The sequence below is a fragment of the Schistocerca nitens genome, chromosome 4 (genome assembly GCF_023898315.1).
Source record: "Schistocerca nitens isolate TAMUIC-IGC-003100 chromosome 4, iqSchNite1.1, whole genome shotgun sequence".
Lineage (NCBI taxonomy): Eukaryota > Metazoa > Arthropoda > Insecta > Orthoptera > Acrididae > Schistocerca > Schistocerca nitens.
Window position 1 is genome coordinate 883,960,374 of NC_064617.1, and position 23,531 is coordinate 883,983,904.

Below are 23,531 nucleotides of genomic sequence, written 5' to 3' on the forward strand. Positions count from 1 at the left end.
AGAAATTCAGAAGCAGGCTTTACCTTAATTCTTTTATACTTGAGACACATTGGTCATCACTGAAATTGTGATGGAGAATACACTATTTGCTAAGCAGACTTTTGTGGTCCGATGATAATTTTGTAGATCAAAACCAGTAGGACTGCGATATTATGTATAAATATAATAGAGGGAAACATTCCACGTGGGAAAAATATATGTAAAAACAAAGATGATGTGACTTACCAAACGAAAGTGCTGGCAGGTCGATAGACACACAAACAAACACAAACATACACACAAAATTCTAGCTTTCGCAACCAATGGTTGCCTCGTCAGGAAAGAGGGAAGGAGAGGGAAAGACGAAAGGATGTCCTTTCCCTCTCCTTCCCTCTTTCCTGAAGAGGCAACCGTTGGTTGCGAAAGCTAGAATTTTGTGTGTATGTTTGTGTGTCTATCGACCTGCCAGCGCTTTCGTTTGGTAAGTCACATCATCTTTGTTTTTAGATATATTTTTCCCACGTGGAATGTTTCCCTATATATACAAAGATGATGTGACTTACCAAATGAAAGTGCTGGCAGGTCGACAGACACACAAAAAAACACAAACAAACACAAACATACACACAAAATTCAAGCTTTCGCAACAAACTGTTGCCTCATCAGGAAAGAGGCAAGGAGACGGAAAGACGAAAGGATGTGGGTTTTAAGGGAGAGGGTAAGGAGTCATTCCAATCCCGGGAGCGGAAAGACTTACCTTAGGGGGAAAAAAGGACGGGTATACACTCGCACACACACATACACATATCCATCCACACATATACAGACACAAGCAGACATATTTAAAGACAAGTCTTTAAATATGTCTGCTTGTGTCTGTATATGTGTGGATGGATATGTGTGTGTGTGTGCGAGTGTATACCCGTCCTTTTTTCCCCCTAAGGTAAGTCTTTCTGCTCCCGGGATTGGAATGACTCCTTACCCTCTTCCATAAAACCCACATCCTTTCGTCTTTCCGTCTCCTTCCCTCTTTCCTGATGAGGCAACAGTTTGTTGCGAAAGCTTGAATTTTGTGTGTATGTTTGTGTTTGTTTGTGTGTCTATCGACGTGCCAGCGCTTTCGTTTGGTAAGTCACATCATCTTTGTTTTTATATATATATATATATATATATATATATATATATATATATATATGTGTGTGTGTGTGTGTGTGTGTGTGTGTGTGTGTGTAAAAACAAAGATGATGTGACTTACCAAACGAAAGCGCTGGCAGGTCGATAGACACACACAAACATACACACAAAATTCTAGCTTTTGCAACCAACGGTTGCCTCTTCAGGAAAGAGGGAAGGAGAGGGAAAGGACATCCTTTCGTCTTTCCCTCTCCTTCCCTCTTTCCTGACGAGGCAACCGTTGGTTGCGAAAGCTAGAATTTTGTGTGTATGTTTGTGTTTGTTTGTGTGTCTATCGACCTGCCAGCATATATGAATAATCAAATTGTTAGAGTTACAAGAGAGCTGGATATCACAAAGCAAATAATTATGTACTGTACAAGAACACCAACCTGGCATAACATTCCCAAACAGTACCCTCCTGTCATTTTTAGAAAGTACTGACTCGTCACATAGTTCAGGACTGCTCATAAAATGCTTCTCCAAAACATTCAGGGAATTCATGTATGATGCTTCAGACGTTATAATTTCAAATTTTGCTTCCTGTAGCCTCTTCTGTTGGGAACTGAGAGTACCTGCAAGACAAACAAATACCACCTGTTATTTAATTTTTGCACATTTCATTCTACTACTCACACAGCATTCAACAACATGTGTGTCTTTCTCATGACCTGCTCTTTTATCCATAAAGACTTATAATTGTTACATAAAACAGGAACAGCAATGACAGTTCAGCAAGATACTGTTGAACCAATAAATTACGTCTTTTAAAAAACCAAAATGACATGCAGAAGGCAATGAAAGAAACACCAAGTTGAAGAAATCTTTTTTTCTACAGAAGAAACTGTCTGGAATAAAACTTTGGTCTAGAATTGTGGAAGCTGACATTTATATTGCATGTTTTGAAATGAGACTTGTTTGCTTCCTGCGGACAAGCTACACACATTTGAAATATTGTGCACCATAACTACATTATTAAAATGCCAAGGTACAAAAGAAGAGGAGGTCTGTAGGGAAATCTTACATTAAAGAAAGAAGTTTGCTTGGTGTGTTTCGAGGAAACCAGGACTCATTTTTAGTGCTTTTAGAAACTTCTGAAGTGATATATCATTAAAAACATAGTCTCAGGTAAGAAGGAATGATTTGATTTAAACAGGATGACAGAATCAAGATCAATTGCAGAAAATCTCTCTCTCTCTCTCTCTCTCTCTCTCTCTCTCTCTCTCTCTCTCTTTCTCTCTCTCTCTCTCCCACACACAAACACACACACACACAGACGTAAAAATGTGGATTGAAAAAGCTGTCAGCTTATTTAAATTACTTTTTCAACAAAATTTTGCTTTTAAATAAACATATATACTTACTGAGAACAGCACTGTTAACAACTTCTGGTATTTGGCACCAGAGGGTACGTTGACCTTCTTGGGGACAGATAAGCTCCATAGCAGATGGTCTTTTTATTACAACAGATGGTGAGGTCGAATCAAGATGTTGCCCCTGCCCTACTTCCTCATATCCATCCGAATCCATTTCACTGCCACCGCGCATGTACCTCTGTGTAAAAGAATCCATTATCAAACCATAAAGAAAAATAGAAAATCTGTTGTGGAATAAAGTCAACTGAAAGCAAGATTGGGTAAATGGCTTGGAAAAATAACCCTGGTTCAAATGCTTTTGAAGCACATGAGTCTGTCTTTGAAAACAGATGGTAGTGAAATGATACTACGTCCCGTAGTCCTGAAGATGGAAACCAAGACTACCAGCACCTGCTAATAAATTGCTTCTGACAGTGTAACGAGATGGTGACAACTGAATTAGGCGGAATTAAATTAAGCCATCCTCAGAGGGGATGTGATAGCAGACATGAGTGAGAAAGCTAACATGGGCCTCATGTGAAATGAGTTTTGTCACAATGTGGATGAGTTTTGGGCTGTACAGTATGGAATTTCATGTTGTGAAGCAATAATGGGTTTATAAAATACATTAAGTACTTTAATTGTTTTCTCAGTAACCAGCTGAATTATCAGATACCACGTTAGAATACCATTCACAAAGCTGGAGTGCCAAATTTGGTGTTCTTTGTTTTAGAACTTGAGAACAACAAAAAGCCTGTTTCAAGGAATCGAATATTATATCAAAAACATCTTTTATTAATATTTATTGTAATAAAATATCAGAAAATGGTATGTCACTTGTTAAAGGTGCTACAATACCATTCAGTGTAAAAATATATGATGGGAAGAAAAGCCTTTTTACTCAGCCGATGTCTATCTGCATCCTACACTGATCATGTAGAAATGAAAATTTTATATAACAATAGCTTGGAAGGCATACAAAGCAAACACGATGGAAATACAAACTTTGACGACATTTGTATTACGTGCATACACAGCACATTTGGTATTTTACAGCTCACACAATCAGGAACTACACTTTAGATTTATGCACCTGTGTAGAAAAAATTTTAGTTCACAAAAATATTTGAAACTCACTTTTCTTGTTCAGATATGCTATCAATTATATTCAGTTTAGAAGGAAATTTAATGTTTTAAAGTACCGCTTTTCAATATATTCAGTGGCTCTGTATTTGATGATACCTCCAAAATGTTGTTCATGATTTTATCTGCACATCTTAGGGAATTGCAAACAAAGGTAAAAGAGCTAAAGGTGACCAGCTTCGGAAGCAAATTCAGTGCTAAGTACACCAAGTGCAACTTTGTTTCTAACTCCACATCAATCGTGCTGGAAACCACATTGGCATCAGTGATATCTTTCATGCTCCAAGTTAGGACTGCTTTTAGATTTATTCAATACAATGAACAGGACAGGCAAAAATGGAGCCAGAGTGGGGAAGCAAGTTCAGGAGTAGCTAATGTTTTAGGCACAGCACCCTTTCTCATTAACAGCCCAGACCGTTCCACGCAGAAAGGTGCAGGGTGTGTAATGATAACAGGATCCTGGACAGAAAATGCATCCTCAGTCTCCACCTTTCAAACACACAGTAATCTTTGATATGAGCCACACAAGTGTGTTACAGATAACATGTTCAGTTCTCCAGTTTCCACAGAGGTTCTCAAGATAGCCTTGCAGAGTTAACCACAATACTGGAGAAGGTACACTGGGGAATTATTTTGGAGCAAACTAAAAACTGGTTCATAGTCTTAAAACAACAAAGAGTGAGAGGAGATGAATTTGACTGGCATAAGAACTGTGACTCAGACACAAACCTCAGATACTTCTTACTGCATGTAGTATCACATTAAATATGTAAGTACACCACACAGAGGGAAAGCATTACCCAGTCAGTGTCCTTTCCTTGCATTTCCAGTGAACACAGAAGTATGTAAAGTCAGTAAACATAAGGGAAAATAAGTATTATCTAGAAAAATCCTACTACGGTGTAACCATCTATAACACTAAAACAACAAAAACTGCAGACACTCTGTGCAAGTGGCTAACATTTTAGTTCATATGCTTTGCGCACAATATTTAGGGCTAGGAAAATTTTGCTAAACAATAAAGCAAAACAGAATGAAAAATCTGTGGGTTTTAGTGATATAACATAAAACTGGCAGTTTTCATGAAATCATGAAATTTGGTATTTTTACCATTTCTGTATAAAAATATAAATTAATGATGAATTTTGTCAACTTTGATGATTGTGTACACTCCTGGAAATGGAAAAAAAGAACACATTGACACCGGTGTGTCAGACCCACCATACTTGCTCCGGACACTGCGAGAGGGCTGTACAAGCAATGATCACACGCACGGCACAGCGGACACACCAGGAACCGCGGTGTTGGCCGTCGAATGGCGCTAGCTGCGCAGCATTTGTGCACCGCCGCCGTCAGTGTCAGCCAGTTTGCCGTGGCATACGGAGCTCCATCGCAGTCTTTAACACTGGTAGCATGCCGCGACAGCGTGGACGTGAACCGTATGTGCAGTTGACGGACTTTGAGCGAGGGCGTATAGTGGGCATGCGGGAGGCCGGGTGGACGTACCGCCGAATTGCTCAACACATGGGGCGTGAGGTCTCCACAGTACATCGATGTTGTCGCCAGTGGTCGGCCGAAGGTGCACGTGCCCGTCGACCTGGGACCGGACCGCAGCGACGCACGGATGCACGCCAAGACCGTAGGATCCTACGCAGTGCCGTAGGGGACCGTACCGCCACTTCCCAGCAAATTAGGGACACTGTTGCTCCTGGGGTATCGGCGAGGACCATTCACAACCGTCTCCATGAAGCTGGGCTACGGTCCCGCACACCGTTAGGCCGTCTTCCGCTCACGCCCCAACATCGTGCAGCCCGCCTCCAGTGGTGTCGCGACAGGCGTGAATGGAGGGACGAATGGAGACGTGTCGTCTTCAGTGATGAGAGTCGCTTCTGCCTTGGTGCCAATGATGGTCGTATGCGTGTTTGGCGCCGTGCAGGTGAGCGCCACAATCAGGACTGCATACAACCGAGGCACACAGGGCCAACACCCGGCATCATGGTGTGGGGAGCGATCTCCTACACTGGCCGTACACCACTGGTGATCGTCGAGGGGACACTGAATAGTGAACGGTACATCCAAACCGTCATCGAACCCATCGTTCTACCATTCCTAGACCGGCAAGGGAACTTGCTGTTCCAACAGGACAATGCACGTCCGCATGTATCCCGTGCCACCCAACGTGCTCTAGAAGGTGTAAGTCAACTACCCTGGCCAGCAAGATCTCCGGATCTGTCCCCCATTGAGCATGTTTGGGACTGGATGAAGCATCGTCTCACGCGGTCTGCACGTCCAGCACGAACGCTGGTCCAACTGAGGCGCCAGGTGGAAATGGCATGGCAAGCCGTTCCACAGGACTACATCCAGCATCTCTACGATCGTCTCCATGGGAGAATAGCAGCCTGCATTGCTGCGAAAGGTGGATATACACTGTACTAGTGCCGATATTGTGCATGCTCTGTTGCCTGTGTCTATGTGCCTGTGGTTCTGTCAGTGTGATCATGTGATGTATCTGACCCCAGGAATGTGCCAATAAAGTTTCCCCTTCCTGGGACAATGAATTCACGGTGTTCTTATTTCAATTTCCAGGAGTGTATAATTTTAAAACAACAGCTGATTTTCTGCATAAACAACTACAGTGTGAGCAAAGCTACTTTCCAGTTACAATTTGTCACAGATATGATGTTTACCTACACTTTATCACAACCCATTGTACAAAAAATGGTGTATTTTTGAGAGATTATTAATGCAATGAATCAATTAGACCACATATTTTCATAGTATGCAAGTATACATATGAAAAATATCAAATATGGCACTTTACTTGTGCAAAGATGTAATAAACATTGCATCCGATACCTTTCGACGTCACCTATGCAACTTATCATGTTGTCACCACAAATTTCATTCACAAATAATAAAAATTATATAGAATAAATATTTGAACAAATATTCTTAGTGTTCTGTTTCACCACTAGGAACACATTTGTGTCACTTCACGTGTCCTGTGCTGTGATCGGCAGATAGAAACAAACAAAATTGATGCAATGTTGACTTTACCTGTTTGTGAAGCTAAAGTGCCCAATATGATTATTTTAATATTTATAATTGCACATTACAAATATATTCAGTTTAATTTATGCACCAAATTATGGTTCTCACCAAATTCTGTCTTTTCAATATGATGTGTTGCGCAAAAATATTGGGAAATCTGACACAGCCGGATAAAAAATTATTTGTTAAATGTTACGGTTGAATCATTGGGGGGAATGAATTTTTGCTGATTAAATCGGAAAGTTTTGAGAAACATGAAGGAATGAATACTGCAATCAGGAATGAAGGAAATACTGAGACAAACTGGGTTACACCCTCAAATCAGGTGACGGAAATACTGAAACACATTAAGGTGTACCTTCTTACTAGGATAACAAGTTTCATGATGACTGATCCATGTATTATGTCTGTGTTCACATCTCTACATTCTTGCTTCAACAATGGGACAATAATGAGCTCTATTAATGCTGACATAGCAAAGAGTCTATAATGTGTACCTAGAATGGCAGGTCTCAGTGATTTAAGATACTCTGAAGGGATACAAATCCTTTTGCAATTTAGTGGAAATGCAGCTTTTCACACCTGCAGATTATGTGGCACTGTCAAATAACTGGTGGTGTGCTGAAGGCTGTGTTAACTGAGACTTTGTGACAAGGTTTGTGTGTCACCTTTAGGTGTAGTGAGTGCTAACACCTGTCTATTCTAGGCCAATGGCAAAGACTGAAGTGATAATGTATCATCTGTATTAGACTCTGCTAACTGAGGAAATTTTATAAGCCTGCAGTGAAATCAAGCAATTAACTATTTACTATCACTGATTACAAACAGCTACACAAAAAGTGTGTAGGCAGTGCAGACAGGCTGCACAAATTTCAAGTCCCAAAGAGATGTATTGTTGCCAGCACTAAGTGAGTAAGGGCAAGATGCCATGTGCAAAGTTCTACACACTACTGGTCAGGTGTCCACAGTCACAGATTTGGTGCAGCTACGATAACACCAAATGGAACACTATCACAAAAATAAGGAATATCTCTTCTCCACCTTCCGAAGTGATGGCAGGTGGCCAATCAAGTTTCACCCACTTCCAAGTGCACCAAAAGCTATATGACATGCCATCGGGTCCCTCTGGGGAAGGTAGATGTCTTGCCTTTTAAGGTGTAAATAATATACACAAATATCACTTGCATGGACAGCACCTGGAGGGGTTGATTTGTCATTTCTCCTCTGACAGAGTGGGAACTCCCCAATCTTATGTCTTTACTCAGCACTCCCAAGCTTAAAAGATTGCTATGTTATGAGCTTACACAAGGGGAAATTAGCACCCATGTATTCAAGTCTGGCTGGATACCATCACCTCATTGGAAACCACGATATGAATGACAGAAGCTTCTAGTTTAAAGCTGCAGCAACCTGCAGTGCCCACAGTCTGGCAACCATGTCATTCAGGTCCAGATACGCAAATATACTTTGTGAGAGCATCACTGAGTGTGTCTTCATTCATGCTGTTTGCCTACACATATAGGGTAGCTTTTCCAGTTTTGCCTCTGTGTTTCTCCCACATTAACAGTAGCAGCTTTTATCACAAGCTATGACAGAACGCTGGATCATACTTTCATTAACACAATGCGTTTTAGTTGGACAGAAAGAAACTAACAGCAAACATCATGAATTTTGAGTGAAATTGATGACAGGCTTACCTCGACAGCATCGGCATTGTAGAACTGGTAGAGTGGTTCATCTCTGAAACACGTTTGGTTTTCCTCGCCATTTTCACGACTGGTATCAGGTACTGATGTTTCCGTAACAGCACTCACTGTTCCTTGTCCAGAGTTGTCTGTTAACACACAGTTTTTATTATTTAGGCTGAGCTGCTGGAAAGCAACTAGTTATAAAGGGAAATAAGTGATACTGACACAATAAAATTAATCCTTTCAACATTATTAGGTGATACACTTCATGTTCCTAAAGGTACCCCCCCATGTCTCTGTTGCTCTGGCCTGTGGTGCTGCAGAATTTTAACTAGCAGATATTTCCCATTCATTGTTTTCTGTGGGATGTTACGTTTCTCATCATCCACCTTACCAAATTTTCTCTTGTGGACCCAGTTTGCTTTCTTAGTAATGCAGTTTCCGTTAGACACCACCTGATGTCCCTCTTGGTTTTCATGATTATTTTATATGGTATATTGACTATTTCAATGTGGCTTTTGCTTCTAACAGTGCTTCAAAGTGATTAAGATAAATGGGTTGAGCATGCTAAACATACACTTTGTATGTACTCATTTAACTTGCTTTGTATTTTGAAATTGTTCATACTGTGATTTTATTTTAGATAAGAACAGCTAGTGAAGTTTTCTGTTTTTAACTTTTTAACACTGATAAAATAAAATTTGTATGAGTTTGTGTGTCCTGACTGACATTAATATGGAGTGTGTAGTTGTTTTATATGGTGATATGTTCGCTAGGCTCAATTCTACATGGGGGTTTTGTTCTATATACTGATCATGTACTAGGATGCAGTAATGTTTTTAACTCTTCATGGTCTTATGGCATATTCATTTTCAGGCAATGAATTAATAAATGTTCAAAGACCACAACTCTATGAGCATGCAACCAAGTAAATGGAAGACAATCATTACAGCTGAACGGCTCCCTTCCATCACACTGTGGAATCCTGCAACAATTCATAGTGTGGTGCAGGTTTTGCTGTGCCTCAATTCTTGGTTTTCTTACAGCATAAGAAGTTCTGATTTGGCCAACAGCTTCAATGTCTGCAAGATGCAAAGAACTGCCACACAGGGGTTGCAGTCTAGGTGGTGTAGTGTAGCATATCACTTTGGTGAAGTGATGTATTGCACAAGAATTTTCCGAATGAATGAATGATGATGGCCACTGTAAAATGTTTTATTTTCTAAATGAATCAGATAACCTACTGGTTGGATATATATTTTATTTATGTGTATGTTTCACAAGATGGGTAGACACAGCACATCTACAAGCCAGAACAATGATAAACATTGTACCACATTTGCAGTACCTGCTGCTCAAGGAGCTTGTTCAGTGCCATTGCTTTCTGCCTTGGAAATACGGTGTGTGCCATAAAGGAAGGGTGGGCATGACAATGTCTATTATGTCACGAGCACAAGAGAAAACTTGAGATATGGATACACTCAATTGGAATCTGTTAAGATAAAGCATTTCTGAAATTTTTCCTTAATGATTTTTTGCGAGATTCCAAATAAAGTAACTGCTTTGTAATACTGAACTGGATAGTGCTAGGGAGGAACTGATGAGGTTAAGGGGGGAGAAGGGCGAAGACAGGTGGGAAGTGGTAGCAAGGAACAGGGGCCACAGAAAGAGAACAGTATCTGACAGTTTCATCATTGGCACAAACAACAGATTTGCCTTGTTACCTCAGTCAACTAAGGAGGAGGCTCAAGTAGATGTAGGTGTAGTCAGCACTCAACAGACTTTCACTAGGAAAGCAACTGTTGCAAAAAAAAGTAGAAAGTAGGAGGAAAGTTCTGTTGTTAGGTAGTAGCATTTCACAGACTTAACAATCCTCCATCAAAACATGCAATCAATAAAAAATAAAATATAACTATTAGAAGTTGAGCTCCAATCTTTGAACTGCACTGTAGTTTGTATAACTGAGCACTGGTGTAGAGAGACAGAAATTAAACATGTAGTATTATCATTGTACGAAAAGGCAAACTCTTACTGTAGAACTACTCAAGGGGTCATGCTTTTATATCAGAAATGGAACACAGTTCAAATCAAGACATGACCTCAAAACAATAAGTGAAGACAAACACTTTGAAATATCAGCTATTGAATTAACAGGGCTTGATATCACCAAGAAATTAATCATATAGTGTGTGTATAGATCTCCCAGTTGTAGTGTGGACACTTTTTTCAATAAATCAACAGAAGTTCTAGATAAAGTCTCAAGTACAAAGGTCAACATAATTCTGTGTGGAGACATTAACATCAACACTAATATCATAAATGAATTCAGCAGCACCTTCAGAAACATCCTTCAAAGCTTTGGCATGTCCCTATCGGTCAATAGTGCAACAAGGGTTACTACAATGACTGCATCAGTAACTGACCATGTGGCCACAACTGCGGGCAGGGAAAAATGTGATGTAGCTGTAAAAGAGCTCAAACTATCAGACCATCTCTGTTAAATAACAACAATAAAATCAGGCATCGAATTATTCCCTAAACTACAAGCCTACAAACAACATCGGAAATCAAAATAAAAGATTTTTCAAAAGAACTAGAAAAACAAAGCCGAGATGACATGTGTAAGGAAACCAATGTGAATATGAAATTCTCTAAATTCTCCACATTATTCAAACTGAACTTTGAAAAGGCATTTCCAAAAGTATGCATGTCTGTATCAACATCTCACAAAAACAGATGGATAACAGCAGGTATTAAGAAGTCCTCCCAAACACTTAAACACCTCAATTCCATGAAAAAGATTTGCAATGATCCAGAATTCTTAAATTTCTATCATAGATACAAAAATATCTATAGGAAGGCGCTGATTGCTGCAAAAAAGTCATTTAATGACAAAATAATATATAATGCAGAGAACAAAAGCATAGCAGTTTGGAATGTTATAAAAAAGGAAACGGGGAGAGGCAAACAAATGGAGAATAACATACTGCTAAGGGAGGGGGATAAGGTAATAAATGATCCAAAACGCTTAGTAAACTATGTAAATGAGCATTTTTCAAGTATTGCAGAGAAGTTACAGCAAAAATTCTCCGAAACAAATACAACACCTGTAAATAATGTAGCACTAAATACAATGATGTTACTTCCAACCACAGAGAATGAAGTCAATAAAACTGTTCAAAAACAAAAAAAATAAAAGGTCAGTAGGCTTAGATGAAGTACCAATGTGTGTACTGAAACAATGTATAGGGATTATACAAGGCCGCTTAACAAATATAATAAATGAATCCTTCACATCAGGGACATTTCCAGAGCAGTTAAAATAGGCTAGAGTTGTACCTTTGCTTAAGAAAGGTAATGCAGAAGACATAGAAAATTACCAGCCCATTTCCTTGCTGTCAGCATTCTAAAAAATAATAGATGCAATTATGAAAGACAGATTAATGAATTATCTGAATAAATACACTCTCTTAAGCGAATCACAGTTTGGTTTCCGAAGTGGCAAAAATACAGCCAGCCACAGCAGAATTCACAAAAGTTATACTTCATGCTCTTGATAAAGAGGAGTGTGTCACATGCATATTTTTGGATCTTTCTAAGGCATTTTATACAGTCAACTGAAAGATTCTATTAAATAAATTAGAAGCATTAGGAATAAGAGGGATAACTAATGACTGGTTTTGATCATACCTAACAGATAGGGTACAAAAAGCAGAGATAACACATACTTCAAATAGATCCAAACATTTAGTAAAAAACTTATCAGAATCAAAATAAATTAATATAGGGGTTCTGCAAGGTAGCATATTAGGACCAACACTGTTCCTGATATTCATCAATGACTTTCCCCATAGTGTTACACATGGTGAAAAAATTCTCTTCGCTGATGACAGCAATATTATAGTCACTGAGAAAACGAGAACTCCTTTCTGAGAAAGCAAATGAAACTCTCAAGGAAGTTTATGATTGATCATTAAGCAATAAAGTGACATTGAACATAAAGAAAACTAATGCCATTAATTTCAGTTTGAAGAGGAAAAATGACAATGTTAAATTAAATGCAGATGGCACTGCTATAGACTGTGTAACAAATGCAAAATTTTTAGGAATGAGTATTGATTCTCAGTTGAAGTGGTGCGAACACACAAAGGTACCTGCAAACAGAATGTCATCAGCATGTTATGCCCTTAGAATCCTGTCATCAGTGTGTAACATGCAGTGTCTTTTAGTCACAGTACTTATTATTCTCTTAGCTATGGCATTCTTCTTGACGAGGGAGGGGGGGGGGGGGGGGGGGGACAAGCACACAAAATATGAACACAATTTTGAAACTCCAGAAAAGAGTCATAAGAATAATAACCAAAAAATACTAGTCAAGCTCATTGTAAAGATCTGTTAAAAACACGGGATTTTAACTGCTCCATGTGAATAAATTTCCCAGTCGGTTGTACACATAAAAAATAACACTGGTAATTACTGCACAAACAGCTATGTCCATGACCGTGCAACGAGAGATAGACTTAACTTACATTTACCAAGAAAAAGGAACATAAAACTCAAAATAGCATTTTCTACCAAGGAATAAAACTGTACAATAAATTACCAAAAGAGATTAAAGAAATTGCAAAAATACACTTATTTAAAAAGGCAGCTAAAAATACCTGTTATGCAATACATTTTATACATTGAAGGATTACTTAGATAAAACAGAGTAGATCAGCTGCTTTGGGTGGCTATTTTGTCAGGCATAGGTTTGGTTCCTGTTGATGGTATTGGTAGGTGGAACTTCACAAGACATGGCCTGCATCTCTATAGGAAAGGGAAGGGTAAACTGGATGGGATGATAGCATAATCTTTAGGGGGGAGGGGGGGGGGAAGCACTGAAACTCATGGGAGAACTTTTTTATAGGCTAAGATCAGTGTCCAGTCATCCTACATTGATTGAAATTAAGCTTAATGAGAAGTTCAGACAGGCAGGTACTTGAGATGTGAAAATATCACAAGATTCTCATAAGAGTACAGTGAAAAATAATGTTAGTATGTCACAAGATTCACATAAAATCGCAGTGAAAAATAATGTTAATATTTTGCATGAGAATATCAGGGGATTAAAAAACAAAGTAGATTAGCTTCTTGTTTGTTTAGAAGATTTACAAACTGAGGGCAGAATAGTTGTACTATGCCTGTCTGAATATCATATAGTCACAGGTATGGAAATGGTAAATGTAGGTGTATATAAGTTTCAGCACATGTAAGTAGAGCCACTAAGGAGAGAGGAGGAATTGCCATATATGTTAAAATCTGTCATAGTGTGAAAAATTTGAAAACTAAAAAATTTTTGCATAGAGCAACATATAGAAGCATGTGTGCATGAGCTTAAACTAAATAATAGCACTTTTATAGTTGTAGCCATGTATAGGTCCCCACTGGGAAATTTTCAACTATTTTTGAAAAACTTTTATTCTTTGTTATGCTATCTGTCAGACAGAGGAAAGCAAATTATTGTTTGTGGGGATTTCAATGTAGATTTTCTGAAGAGTCCAATAGAAAGCTTGACCTTTAAGTATTACTTGGTTCTTTAAATTTGACATCAGTTATTGATTTTCCTACTCAGGTGGTACAGGAAAGTAGCACACTGATAGATAATGTTTTCATAGACTAAGATAAATTTAATCAAACTTTTCCTATTAAGAATGGTCTGTCTGATCATGATGCACAGCTAGTTACAGTATATGATATAGCTCCATACAGTAATGCAAAACAGTCCTCCAAAATAGTACGTTCAATTAACGATTTAACAATTCAAAATTTTAGGGAAAGCTTGCAACAGTTAGACTGGGATGAGGTGTACAGGAAACATGATGCTAATTTAAAATTTAACCTATTTCATGATACCTTTGTGAGTATATTTGAAAACAGTTTCCCTAAGAAAACAGTGAAATATAATTGTAAGAAACCATGTAAACAGCCATGGCTTACTAAAGGGATAAAAATATCTTGTAAACAGAAAAGAGAAACGTATCTTATAGCTAGGAGTAGTAATGATCCCAAAACAGTGAAACAGTATAAAAACTACTGCACTATATTAAGAAAAGTTATTAAAAAGTCCAGAAGTATGTGCATTATGTCTGAGATTGGTACATCTGATAATAAAATTAAAACGATTTGGAATATTTTTAAAAGGGAAGCAGGACAACCAAGAGCAGAGGAAGACTGTATTTCTATCAAACACAATGAAAAGTTTATTAACGAGAAGTCATAAGTAGAAAACATTTTAATAACCATTTTTTAAGTGTTGTAGAGAAAATAGGACCGAGACATTCATTAGAAAATGCAAGGCAGTATATGGAAGAGGCAGTACCTACGCAATTTGATAAAATTGAAATTCAACCCACCTCTCATGATAAATTTACTCAAAAGTAAAAGCTCACATGGAATGATGGCATTTCCACAAGAGTACTAAAAGCTTGTTCCCAACAAATAAGTAAGATTCTCAGCCACATATGTAGTAGCTCACTGAGACAGGGCATTTTCCACATAGACTGAAATGTGCTATTGTTAAACCATTGCATAAAAAAGGGGATATGTCTAATGCTAACAACTACTGCCCAATCTTGCTTCTGACAGCTTTATCCAAAATACTTGAAAAAGTAATGTATTCAAGAGTAGCATCACATATTCGTAAAAATGAAGTACTAACAAAATGTCAATTTGGTTTTCAGTAAGGCTTTTCAACAGAAAATGCTATATATGCTTCCACTGATCAAATATTTAATGCATTGAATAACCGAACATCACCCATTGGGATATTTTGTGATCTCTCAAAGGCTTTTGATTGTGTGAATCTCAAAATTCTTCTAGATAAGCTTAAGTATTGTGGTATGAGTGGGACAGTGCAAAATGGTTTAATTCATACTTAACTGGAAGAACGCAGAAGGTTGAAATTAACAGTACAGATAGTCTGCAAAAACCAACAGAGTACTCTAACTGGGGAGGTACCAAGAATGGTGTCCCACAGGTTTCAGTCTTGGGTCCCTTATTGTTCTCAATATATATACAAAGATGATGTGACTTACCAAATGAAAGTGCTGGCAGGTCGACAGACACACAAACGAACACAAACATACACACAAAATTCAAGCTTTCGCAACAAACTGTTGCCTCATCAGGAAAGAGGGAAGGAGAGGGAAAGATGAAAGGATATGGGTTTTAAGGGAGAAGGTAAGGAGTCATTCCAATCCCGGGAGCGGAAAGACTTACCTTAGGGGGAAAAAAGGATGGGTATACACTCGCACACACACACACACACACACACACACACACACACACACACACACACACATCCATCCACACATATACAGACACAAGCAGACATCTCACAAGCAGACATATCCTTTCGTCTTTCCCTCTCCTTCCCTCTTTCCTGATGAGGCAACAGTTTGTTGCGAAAGCTTGAATTTTGTGTGTATGTTTGTGTTCGTTTGTGTGTCTGTCGACCTGCCAGCACTTTCATTTGGTAAGTCACATCATCTTTGTTTTTAGATACATTTTTCCTATGTGGAATGTTTCCCTCTATTATAACCATATATATATATATATATATATATATATATATATATATATATATATACCATGACTTGCCACTCTATATTCATGATGATGCAAAGCTAGTTCTTTTTGCTGATGCAAGTATTGTAATCACACGCAACAAGCAAGAATCAGCTCAAGAAATTGTAAATAATGTCTTTCAGAAAATCATTAAGTGGTTCTCTGCAAATGGACTCTCATTAAATTTTCAGAAAACACAGTTTATACAATTCTGTATCGTAAATGGCATAACACCATTGATAAATATAGACTATGAACAGAAGTCTGTTGCTAAGGCAGAATACTCAAAATTTCTGAGCATGTGCATTGATGAGAAATTGAATTGGAAGAAACACAATGATGATCTACTGAAATGGTTATGTTCAGCTACTTATGCTATTAGGGTTATTGCAAATTTTGGTGATAAGCATGACAGTAAATTAGCCTACTATGCCTATTTTCATTCACTGCTTTCATACGGCATCATAGTTTGTGGCAATTCATCAGTAAGAGATAAAGTATTCATTGCACAAAAGTATGTAATCAGAATAATAGCTGGAGCCTACCCAAGACCACCTTGTAGACATTCATTTAAGGAACTCTGGATATTCACAGTACCTTCACAATACATATATTCACTTATGAAATATGTAATTAATAGCCCATCCCAATTCAAAAATAACAGTGAAGTGCATAGCTACAATACTAGAAGCAAGGGTTATCTTCACTATTCTGAATTAAATCTCACTTTGGCACAGAAATCTGTGAATTATGCTGCCACAGAAATGTTTGGTCATTTGCCAAATAGTATTAAAAGTCTGACAGATAGCCTACCAACATCTAAAAGCAAATTAAAATAATTTCTGAATGACTACTTCTTTTACTCGATAGCTGAATTCTTAGATATGAAGTAGTAACCGTAAAAAAATTAATTAATTAATTAATTAATGTAAAGAAAACTTATGTTAAAGTGACATGTTCTACATCATTACGAAATGTCGTATTCATTATCTATGGAACAAGGATTAATGTTTGAATGTATGTATGTATATACAGTTATTATAAAGAATAGTACAATATAGAAGGCACTGTTAATGAGAAGCCTTCCGTTTATTTCAAGATTCGGATGTTGGCTTGTACTCTTAGCTTCCAACATTAAATGCAGCACTTCAAATAAAGAAGTTCAATCAGAAAAGGTTGGCGATTGTGCTGAAATAACAAGGTGAGCAAGGCTCTAAATAACAGGAAGTCTTAGCTCAAAATCAGACTTTATGTAGCCACCCGAAAACCAGAAGATGATCATAGTGACACATTACTAGGATAGAAATACAAAAGTTGATTTTTACAAACAACACTGTCTAGATCACATAGTGTTATTGTCCGCCCTCCCCTACTCCACACACTATTACACGTTTCAGTTACTGTTGTAACATGATACAAACTTAAAACTCCTTAATTAAATCAGTGTCAGGGTGTAGGGAAAAAAAAAAATCTATGACAAAATCAGCCAACAGCAGCCAACTTGTTTTCTAGACACCATTATTAATAAAGACTTCATAATGATGATAGACACAGTTCAAGAATTTATTTTCCCTACTACTAATTAACAATAACTGATCCTACTGTGCAGCTTGTAACTGAATTCTACTGACAACTATGTTAGAAAAAAGCCCATCAGCTGGGGTGTCACTTCAAATGAAAATTTTCTGGTAACAAAGTTTTCTTTCTGTTTACACTGTAACTACAAGATTTTATAAGGTTTCTGACAGCAGGAATTTTTTTCTTTTTTTTTTCTGGCAGTAGATGTCCCTGATACACTTTCACTCTAAGCTCAAAACATTTGGTGTGTTTATCACAATCATCACATTCACCTTGCTCGGAGGTGTCACTGCTGTTGGGACTAGAAGTGAGCGAGCCCCAGAGCCCAGCTTCCGCATACCAGCTGCTCCCGCTGCCACTGCCTCCACCTGCGACTGCTGCGGACCGTCTGCTGCCTGCAACAGTTGATATCAGCAGTCAGCTTCCTTCAAAACTCAAGTGCCTTCAACCCGTGCTCAGGAATGGCATGAGAAAACCTTAAGCTGATGAGGTAGGGCCACCTGCTAAAACATACTTCTACACACGAACATCAATATTTGATACACGTCTCCCCTAACGTTTTTGAATATACAGCCGAGAAATGTGCAGCTGAAAATGCCTGCCCAGCCTGGAACAGATCTGCACATACAAGAACACAGATGTCACTCTTATGAAACATATAGAATAATAACAGATCACACAAAGGGTACACCGTTTGACTAACTGTACAATGCAGGACCACCACCAGCAGCCAGAAGCTCTGTTCTCACAGTGCAACAAACAGTTCACAAATAGAATGAGAAACTCTAGCAGATTTTGAGTAAAAGCACATCAAATACAGAGTGGAGGATACATCTGGTGTGCCACAGCACACAACAAAAACAACTTTTAGTTTCATTACTTTCTCTTCACTGTGTTCATCCCTCTGATTGCCTACTGATTCTCTAACTAATCTTTACAATTTTTATTGTTTTCCTCAATGTAAAAACTGATTTTGTAGTTTTAAACATAATAATTGTTACACAATTAACTTAGATTGCAGTTTAATATACAGGTTTCTTGCTAATTATATACACAGACTACAGATTACACTTTTGGCTTAACAGTATTTGAAGAACCACAGCACTCAGATGATAATGCACTCAAGGCAGAAGAAACTGCTACCTGGGTACAAACAGAAAGAGGAATTATTTTACACACATTTTCAATCCCTACTACAAACAGCTGAATCTCAATATCTCTTTGGCACATTCCATTCTTTGTGTTCTGTACAACCCTTTCTTCCATGCTGTTTGTTAGGTCAGTCATATCACACCTCAGATCAATCTTTCTACTTACATGACACTATTGTCACCAATAAGGCCTTAGGCAATGAGAGAAAAAGGGGGTATGAGGGACAGGATTCCAGGATGAAATTTTTATGTGGTTTTGAAAAATACTCACAGATTCTGCAGTTGTTGATTAAGATGATACTCCAAACGTGAGGTCCATCAAATTCAGAGAGGTTCTCTGGGTTAGTAGTTATGCCGATATCTACCAATGTGAAGGTTATGAGCCCAATTTCTGTAAATCACTTTGGACTTTTGTCCCAGTCAAAAGTTCTGAACCAGAACTGGCTCACGCTAGTGAGACCAATGGAGGAGTTGCTCTAATCATAAGCAGCACAGCAGATGTGCAAACTAACATCATAGTATCAAACCTAAAGGGCTGCAACAGCCTTGTAGCCATACAATGCTTATTTTCATAACAAGTCATATGTACTAACTTTTTATAGACATGCCGACACAGTCCTTTACATATAACTTGAAATGAGCTTTAAGCAGTCTGATATCTGAATCAGCTCAGTTTAAAATAAAAACATCTATGTTCTTAGTTCTGAGTGTTTTTCGTTTGTTTGTTTGTCCTTTCTTAAATTTTATTTTACACTTTTTACAAAGTATCAAATGGGTAAGGACTATGCTTGTTGTAGCTGGACACAAGGAGAATTGGCCACTGTCTGGAAACAGCTAGAAGCTGTATTTGATTTAACAGGATTTGGGCTACTGCTTTATGTTGCAATGATAATATTCAGCAGAAATTCAAAAGCATTGTTAAATATTTCTTAGAAAAGTGTGCATTGAACATTGTTTTAAGGGACAGGAAAGACTCACCATGGTTTAACAGCTTAAGTTTGTCTTACATAAAGGCAGTAAGACCTCTCCACAGTCGAACTATCATCATTGCCACTTCCAGTGCAGAAGGACCCGGGGTTCGATCGGCAGTATCACATCAGATTTTCACTGAGGTGGAAAGGTATGGAACGGGATCCTCTCCTCAGTCTCGTGAGGTCACAAGAGGAGGAGCTGCTCAAATAAATAAGCAGCGATGCCATGAGGATTCATCATCTGGTAACAGCGGCTGGTGGGACCGGTGACGTGCTGATCGTACATCTCACCATCACAGACTGCTCCTCGTACTGCCTCGTAGCCAGCAGTCTACCAGCGGGAACAGGTCTATGGCCTCATCCACGATTGGTGTTTCTATTTATGTAAAGTCATTAAGCAGATCAAAACCGCTATTCAGTTGCTCAGTGACCATGCTGGCACCAAAATGGAAGGATACAGAGGAAAGGACAAAATACAGAATTCGGTCTTCTGAAATCGTTTCACCACAGAAGATTGTAATACGGTTCCTCCTTGTGGTCATTGCACCGATGGTGGATATGGACAGAAATGAATGCAGAATGAAAAAACAACTACAATAGTTAAGTGGTGGAAAGACATGTGATACCTGTGATGTTCTACAGAGATAATGGGAAAGAACTTGTTCCCGTTCTAGCAGCAGTTTATCGTAGGTCACTGTAACAACAGTGTGCCTCATGACTAGGTGGGGTGGGAGGTGGTGGTGGTGGTGGTGGGGGGGGGGAGGGGGGGGGCACAGGTCATTTCCGTTACAAGTATGGTCATTGGACAGACCTACATTATTTTAGACCTCACTGAAATCAGTCTGTTGCAGAACGTGCTTCGTGCTCAAACATTACGACATTATGACATTTTCAGACAGCAAAAATCTCCTCTATAACAATCACAATGGATTTCACAAATAAAGACTTGTGAAACTAGCTCATTGTGAGATGTATGTGGGAAGAAGTAATACACTATGTGATCAAAAGTATCTGGACACTTGGCTGAAAATGACTTACAAGTTTGTGGCACTCTCCATCGGTAATGCTGGGATTCAGTGTGCTGTGGGCCCACCCTTAGCCTTGATGACAGCTTCCACTCTCGCGGGCATACGTTCAGTCAGGTGCTGGAAGGTTTCTTGGGGAATGGCAGCCCATTCTTCACAGAGTGCTGCACTGTGGAGAGATATCAGAGTTGGTCTGGTGAGGCCTGGCACGAAGTCGGTGCTCCAAAACATCCCAAAGGTGTTCTATAGGATTCAGGTTAGGACTATGTGCAGGCCAGTCCATTACAAGGATGTTACTGTCCTGTAACCACTCCGCTACAAGCCGTGCGTTAGGAACAGGCGCTCGATAGCGTTGAAAGATGCAATCACCATCCCCGAATCACTCTTCAACAGTGGGAAGCAAGAAGGTGATTAAAACATCAGTGTAGGCCTGAACTGTGTTAGTGCCATGCAAAACAACAAGGGGTGCAAGCCCCCTCCATGAAAAACACAACCACACCATAACAACACCGCCTCTGAATTTTACTGTTGGCACTACACACACTGGCAGGTGTTCAGCAGGCATTCGCCTCACCCACACCCTGCCATCAGATTGCCACATTGTGTACTGTTATTTGTCACTCCACACAATGTTTTTCCAATGTTCAATTGTCCAATGTTTACGCTCGTTAAACCAAGCGAGGCATTGTTTGGCATTTACTGGCGTGATGTGTGGCTTAAGAGCAGCCGCTCGACCATGAAATCCAAGTTTTCTCACCTCCCACCTAACTGTCATAGTACTTGTAATGGATCCTAATTCAGTTTGGAATTCCTGTGTGATGGTCTAGATAGATGTCTGCCTATCACACATTACGACCCTCTTCAACTGTCGGCATTCTCTGTCAGTCAACAGATTAGGTCAGCCTGTACATTTTTGTGGTGCACGTGTCCCTTCACATTTCCACTTCGCCATCACGTCAGAAACAGTGGACCTAGGGACGTTTAGGAGTGTTGAAATCTCATGTACAGTCATATGACACAAGTGACACCCAATCACCTGACCATGTCCGAAGTCCATGAGTTCTGCGGAGTGCCCCGTTCTGCTCTCTCACAATGTCTAATGACTACTGAGGTTGCTGATATGGAGTACCTGGCAGTAGGTGGAAGCACAGTGCACCTAATATGAAAAAGTATGTTTTTTGGGGGTGTCTGGATACTTTTGATCACATAGTGTATGATGATTGACTCTTCCCATAATGTGCTTCCTCAGAAATTTAATAGTAAGCATCCTCATCACACACAACACTTCTGTTGTAGCATCTACCACTGGAGTTTGTTGTACATCTCTTTACTTGTCTTTCACTGACCAGACAATTGTGTGACACAATGCACGTCTCAACACTCTTGCGTTAATTCAACCTGGTAAGGGTCAGAGTTTGATCGAGCAATGCTCAAGAATTTACAAAAAGTGTTTCGTGAGCTACTTCTTTTGTGGATAAATTTTCTTAAGATTCTTCCTATGAATTTCAGCCTGGTATATGCTTTTCCCACAATTTGCTTTATGTGATCATTCTGGTTCAGGTCACTCACGATGTTATTGCTAGGTGTTTTACAGTAGTTACTGGTTCCAGTGATTTGTCACCAATAGTGTAATGATACAATAGTGGATTTCTCTGCCTATCTGTGTGCAATATGTTACATTTATTTATATTTACGATCAACTTTGACCCTGAGACAATCGTCAATCCTCTGCAGTTTGCTACTGTTTCCTGATGTCGCTACCTTCACATCATCTGTGAACAGCCTCATGGAGCTGCCGAGATTATCCACTAGATCATTTATATAAAGGCTGTCACAGAAATAATGTGGCAGACTTCTACAAGATGTGAGGCACATTAAAAGGATTGAGAATTGCATAGTAACCCACGACCACAGACATCAGGGGTAAGAGGTAGCAGAGGTCGAAGATCATAAAGGAAACCAAAAGTGATCCATGGAAACATTTATTGGACACAGTGAGTACACACAGTGTAAGACATGCACATTGCTCTAACGTTGCAGCAGATGCTTGAAGTCTGTACCAGCAGACACCGAGCACTACTGGCACTGACTGAGCACAGTCTGCCGGACACACTGGGAATTTCTTTGATTGCAGCAACTGCACAGACAACTCTTCCAATGAGATCCATTTTAGACTCCACAGGATCACAATACACGAGAGATTTCATTGCTGCCCACAGAAAGAATTGGAGGCTCAATAAATCTGGTGAGTGTGGGTGCGAGGGAACTGGTCGACCACGGCCACTCCGTCAATGCAGGAATGAATTGTACGAATGCCTGCGAACAGCCAGTCCAAAATGAGTAGGTGACCCATCGTGTTTGAACGACATGCTGCATCTCATATTTGCTGGAAAATCTTCAAGCAAGCCAGAAAGAACCTGTTCCAGAAACATCTGACAATTTGCGGCAGATGAGCGGGATAAAAGGTATGGCGAAACTGAGCTGTTGCTGACCAAATTCACTTGCATATTAACTATGAGGTGATCTGCCGTGTGGTTTTGGGCCCCTCGAGGATTTTTAGTGCCCACAAACACTGTTGTGGTGATTGAATATGTCATCCGTAGTGAATGTGGCCTCATCAATGAACAACACGTAAGCTGGAAAAAGTACATCTCTGTCACTTTATTGGAGCAACCATTGTGTGAAACATACATGTGCAGGATGGTCATTGTGGTGCAGTAATTGCACCCTTTATACATTAAAGACCTTTAAGGACTTAGCATTCAGAATGTGTTGGGCACATGTAAGAGACATTCTTAAGTCTGAGGCA

The 23,531-nt window shown here is 39.2% G+C and overlaps 1 protein-coding gene across 5 annotated transcripts in view; it reads right to left on the reverse strand.

Annotated features, from left to right (window-relative positions):
• Positions 1-23,531, reverse strand: part of LOC126253408 (mucin-5AC-like) — a 448,548-nt gene that overhangs the window by 32,338 nt on the left and 392,679 nt on the right. For all 5 annotated transcript variants that reach the window (XM_049954712.1, XM_049954716.1, XM_049954713.1 and 2 more), the window contains 4 exons: positions 17,848-17,970; positions 8,399-8,535; positions 2,517-2,706; positions 1,545-1,727 (listed from right to left, as the gene is read on the reverse strand). In XM_049954712.1, the coding sequence (XP_049810669.1) occupies positions 1,545-1,727; positions 2,517-2,706; positions 8,399-8,535; positions 17,848-17,970 (633 nt within the window). The remainder of the gene's footprint in view (positions 1-1,544; positions 1,728-2,516; positions 2,707-8,398; positions 8,536-17,847; positions 17,971-23,531) is intronic.